Genomic DNA, 5,307 nt, shown 5'->3' on the forward strand with positions numbered 1-5,307 from the left:
GTAGGGGGCTTCTGAAAGCATACTTAAAAAAATGAGAATACTCAAAAAGTAAACAAGAAAAAAAGAAATAGCTATAATGTACATACATATAAATACATCAATAGGAGATATCAACATATATATATATACATATGTATATATATACATACATTAATAGCAAATCGGCATGCCCCGAAATATAAAACATTAGACATTGTTTTTATAAATTCTTTTCTTTGGAATACATCGGATAATAATTTTAGCTTAGTCGACGGACGGTGGTCTTGTAGACATACATATCTAGCATTTCCCGAACAACAAATATTTAATATAATATAATTTAATATATAATTAATTATTGTAGAATTTGTAATTGTTGTAAATTGTAGAATTTTCAAATATTTCGCTAATTATGTACATATACGAGTATATCAAAATCGAGGTTTAAAAATATCTGATATTAATTGCCATTTAATAAAAGAAGATATCCGTTTACAGTATTGTAACAATTTATTTAAGACAAGTTATTGACATTTAACTGATTATTTCTTGTATTAAATTGCAAAAGTATAAAAATATGCACATTTACCTTAAATCACTTTCAATTCATATCGTATAAAATAAAAAAATTATTTTACAATTATGGTGTTAATTACAGAAAAAAAGTAAGTAATGTATTAATTATTTTATTAAATTAGAAAATAATATAGAGAAAGTTTCAAAAAGTTTTTTTATTTAAAATCCTTTTTTATTTTCATAAAAAAGAAATGTATGTATGTATTAAAAAATATTTTTTGTAGTTGGTACACACTGGATAATTTTGAAATGAAAAAAAAGTGCTCCCTTAAAGTGTTAAATTAAAAAACAATGTAAATTTTTTGCAGAAACAGTTCTGCCTTCCAAATTATAAAATTTTCCAGTTTATTTTTGTAATTCCAGAAATGAAACATTAAATTAATCGAATTCAAGATACAATATGACCGAATCAATTAAATATTTCGAAAAAAAAAAACAAGAAAAAATTGAATGATCCGTGTCAGCTTTGTTATATACCATAAAAGCCCTTGTAACTCCGAACCTGTTGAGCTGTGAACATGGTCTTTATATAAAATTTTTTTCTACTCATGAGGATATAAGCAATGGTATATAGCAGTGCTCTTTAATACAAGACATCCTGTATATTAACAATGTTATATAAATTTCATTATATTGTATCAAAATTATATAACAATGTACATGACCTTCTGAAATTCAAATTTCCATTTAAAGGCAGTCTACAATATACTACAATAGAGTCGACAATAACATGAACACTTTATAAAATAAATATTTTATTCTCACAACCAGTTTTAAAAACATAATATTTTCTTTTCTATAACCTAGATACCCTATTGAATATAAGATTCATATAAAATAGAATGTGTCAGACTGATTAATATATCAGATTTGTTTTTCGAGACGAGCCATCATTGTTAATTTCAATTTGACTCATTATCTACTTTCAAGATCGCATAGAATATCCTTGATATAACACTGTTATATAGAATTTAAAAATATTTTTGAAAGGCAAAAGTGAAAAACAATATTTTTTTTAAAATATTTTTTATATAAATTTTTTATTTTTTTAAAAATATATAAGATATATTGAAGGACATTAAAATACGAAAAGTACAAAAACACAATAATATATTTATTGAAATAAAAGTATAGAAAGCACACTGCTTTGTATAAAGTGATAAATTATAAAAAAAAAAACTTAAATATTACGGTACGGCAATAGAAGTATATGGTCGTAAGTTTTTTAAGCCAGTTAGCGGTTTTTACATTTTAATCTTTCTAACATTTCGTCAAAAGCATGTCAATAACAAATGTCATTACTAATAGACTTGGCTAGTTAAAAAAAATCCTACACAGAAGCTACCCTTTTAATAATTAATAGCCGTTTTTAATTTGTACAGCTAAACATTACACGTAACATGAAACCATGCTCCGAGAACTCATAAAAGAGATTATCATCAATCATTAAAGTTCTTAGGGCATCAATGGAAAAATTTATGCAATTTTTTTTTTTCAAAATTCAGTTCAAAAATTTCTAGTATTTAAATTGAGGAATCATTTACCAACATAAACTTGTCCAATTTTTCTTAAACAAATAAACAAAAGCGCGATTCCGCTTATTTTCATTCAAATTCATATTTATACTCAGATTTATTATTATCAGTAGAACATTATGTTATGATATAAGACCTTGAATCCTTAGCATTGAAAACAACAATTCAAAAACAAAAAGAAGTAATACTGAAGCGTTCAGTCTATTATTGAATGTCAATGACAATTTGTTTTCTTCAGTCATAAATTAAGAACAACTAATTTCATTACAAAAAAAACACGATTGAAAAATCATAAAAAACTTTACCAAAAAGAAAACATTTCGAATAGAAAAAAATTAAAAAAGAAATTTAAATGAAAATTGGCACACAGAACTTAAATAAATCGAAAATATTCGAACAGAACCAATTTTATTTTTGTAAATCAGCCCGATACTAAACCAATAATTTTTTGATTTCTTTTTGTTTTCATTTCATTACTTCCATAGAATAAATCGAATTTTAATACAAAGTGTTTTAAGAAAGAACTTAATCTGAATAATTAATTAATTTTTTAAATTAAGATGTCACAAAGTGTTTTCATTATATGTATTTGGTGTATATATGGATATATGTATGTAAATATATTATTATACATGTACAATTTCATGGATTAATACCGTTAATTCAAGTACAAAAATAACGTGACGAATAAAGCCATCAGGAAATTTTCAGAAGAAACGCAAAAACTGAAAATAGTAACATAAACAAAAAAGAATGGTGTGAATTATTTTGGACTTTCACCAAAACAAATGTACTTTCTCTTGAACTCCTTTTGACACCCGTTGTACTCAAAGTAACACGAAAATTTAATTTATATTTTATTTTATAGTAAGCCCTGATGTGTATGCATGTATATAATATTTTACATAAATATATTTTAATTTCCTAAAGAATTAGGGGATTTTTTGCAATTAAATCTTTTACTCAAATCTATAAGTTCAATAGAACTCCTTGAAATTAATTTCTCCTTCAACAAAAAAGAAAAAGATTGGGATTAGAAAATTTTAATAGAAAAAGGAAAAAATTTTAAATTTAAAAAAACTCTTAATATTTAATAATGCACAACAACGAGCAATGCATAAGAACTTAATTACAAAATTACAAGAGTTGAGTGTTAAGTCTTAATGTATAACTATGACATCTATTGGAAATAAGTGAAATTAAACACATACATATATTATAACAAAATAAAACTTCATTGATTGACGTTTCTTTGTTTTTCGATTTTCGACATGTAATCTTCATGGACATTTCCACTTTCTTTATTAAATTTAAAATAAATATAGTATAAAATCTCTTTTTAAATTTTAAAATCTTAAAATCATAATTTATCTTATTGTATTCCAATATCTTTTAACATCAGTTAAATATATAATAAATAAATAAATAAATTAAATAAATAAAATTATAATATTAACATTTACGGGACTAGACAATGAGTGCTGCCTCTGTACATGACAAGTCATACAATTTTTTTTTTTTTTCAAATTCGTTTTACATTTTTATATTCTAAATCCTAAAATTATTTGTTTTTGTTTTACGTTATAAAACTAAATTTCATCTAAAAATTGATTGAAGTTTTCTATAATATTTTTACCATTTATTTTCAAACCAAACTGGTGCTGCAGCATGTACATGCGCAAGTGGTGCAGCTGCATGAACATGAGCTGCTGCTGGTGCTGCAAATATATGACCGAATGGAAGTGATCTTGCTAACATTTGACCAATTGTAAGGATTAAAAGTATAACCTGGAAAAAAAATTTTAAATAAATTAAACGAATAAATTAAAATTGTGTTTAAAGTAAGTGTTCTGTCAAGAATTGTCATTTCTGGAAAAATTCATTGAAATATGGATTTTAAATAATAACTTTTATGAATTTTTTTAATTGTCACAAAATTAAATAATTCTTTACAAAAATAATTAGAACTTTATCTTAATTATTTCTAATATTTATAATTTGAAACAGATTTATTTATACATAAAATAAAGAGAAACGGTAGGAGTTGATAATCAATTTAGTTTACATATCATGTTGTTTATGTTATGTTTTTAAAAATTTCAAATTAATTACAATACTAAACACTACAATACAAGTAGAAAAATTCATAAATTTCCAAAATAATTTAGGTAAAAATTACTTCCAAAAATAATGCTTTAAAAATGTTAAAGGTTAACGAAACAAAGTGAAAATTAAATTTAGTGAAATTTTTAAGAAGTTTAATACTCGTATTATGTATATTTAAAATTATAATAATTAATTATATTTGAAAAAAGTTAATAACTTCATATATTAAACGAACATCCAAATTAAATAATTTGCTTGATCTTAAATAAAGAGATCACCAATTTGAATATCATGAAAAAAAAACAATACTTACTCCTACACCTAATCCTTTCATAGACACAACAGTCAATGCAGCAAGTAAAGTAGTAATAACACCAACAACAAAAGCAGCTGGAACAATTGCAAAACTAATTCTTTTTAAAAAATGATGTCCAAACGTACGTCCTTCTGTTAAGATTTTAATTTGTAAATGAAAAGAAAAAAAAAATTATCTATGATTAATACTCGAATATTAAACTTTTATCATATAAGAATTTTTTTTAAATATTATGAATTAATTAAAATTTTTGCCATATAAACAATATAAAATGCATTCCTTTAAATGTTCATAAAAAATAAAGTTTGAATTTAAAATACATATAAACAATATAAAATGCATTCCTTTAAATGTTCATAAAAAATAAAGTTTGAATTTAAAATACAGAACTTTTTAAAACATTTCTATAATTCTACTTTAAATTTCTAAGAAACTTCTAAAATTTTCAATATTATATTTTTTAATTAGTTCCAAATATTATTTTTTATAACACATATTTATATAATGTACAGTTAATTCTAAAGATCGTTGTTCCTCAACGCTTTTGATAAAAAATTTTTCAACTTTTTAATATCTTTCATTAAGTTTTAAAAATTCATATTTTATGTTAATACTGCCTTTATTCCTTTGTTAGACCAAAATAAAAAAAAATTATTAAAATTACTCTGATATTTTTTCACATACCGGCGACATTTGTATCATTATCGATCGTTTCTTCTTCACAATAACTAGAACCGAAAATACATAATAATACAATAACGGTAAAAACGATTTTTTGTCCTGCGGCCATTTTGT

The 5,307-nt window shown here is 23.1% G+C and overlaps 1 protein-coding gene across 1 annotated transcript; it reads right to left on the reverse strand.

Moving 5' to 3' along the window:
• Nucleotides 1-3,577: 3,577 nt before the first annotated feature.
• Nucleotides 3,578-5,307, reverse strand: LOC129613262 (protein apnoia). The gene is made up of 3 exons (XM_055527252.1): nucleotides 5,197-5,307; nucleotides 4,510-4,643; nucleotides 3,578-3,878 (listed from the first exon to the last, which is right to left on the reverse strand). Exons 1-3 carry the CDS (start codon nucleotides 5,300-5,302, stop codon nucleotides 3,723-3,725), a joined length of 396 nt encoding a protein of 131 aa, XP_055383227.1. The 5' UTR covers nucleotides 5,303-5,307; the 3' UTR covers nucleotides 3,578-3,722.

Source organism: Condylostylus longicornis, unplaced genomic scaffold (genome assembly GCF_029603195.1).
Source record: "Condylostylus longicornis isolate FDR11 unplaced genomic scaffold, ASM2960319v2 ptg000004l, whole genome shotgun sequence".
NCBI lineage: Eukaryota > Metazoa > Arthropoda > Insecta > Diptera > Dolichopodidae > Condylostylus > Condylostylus longicornis.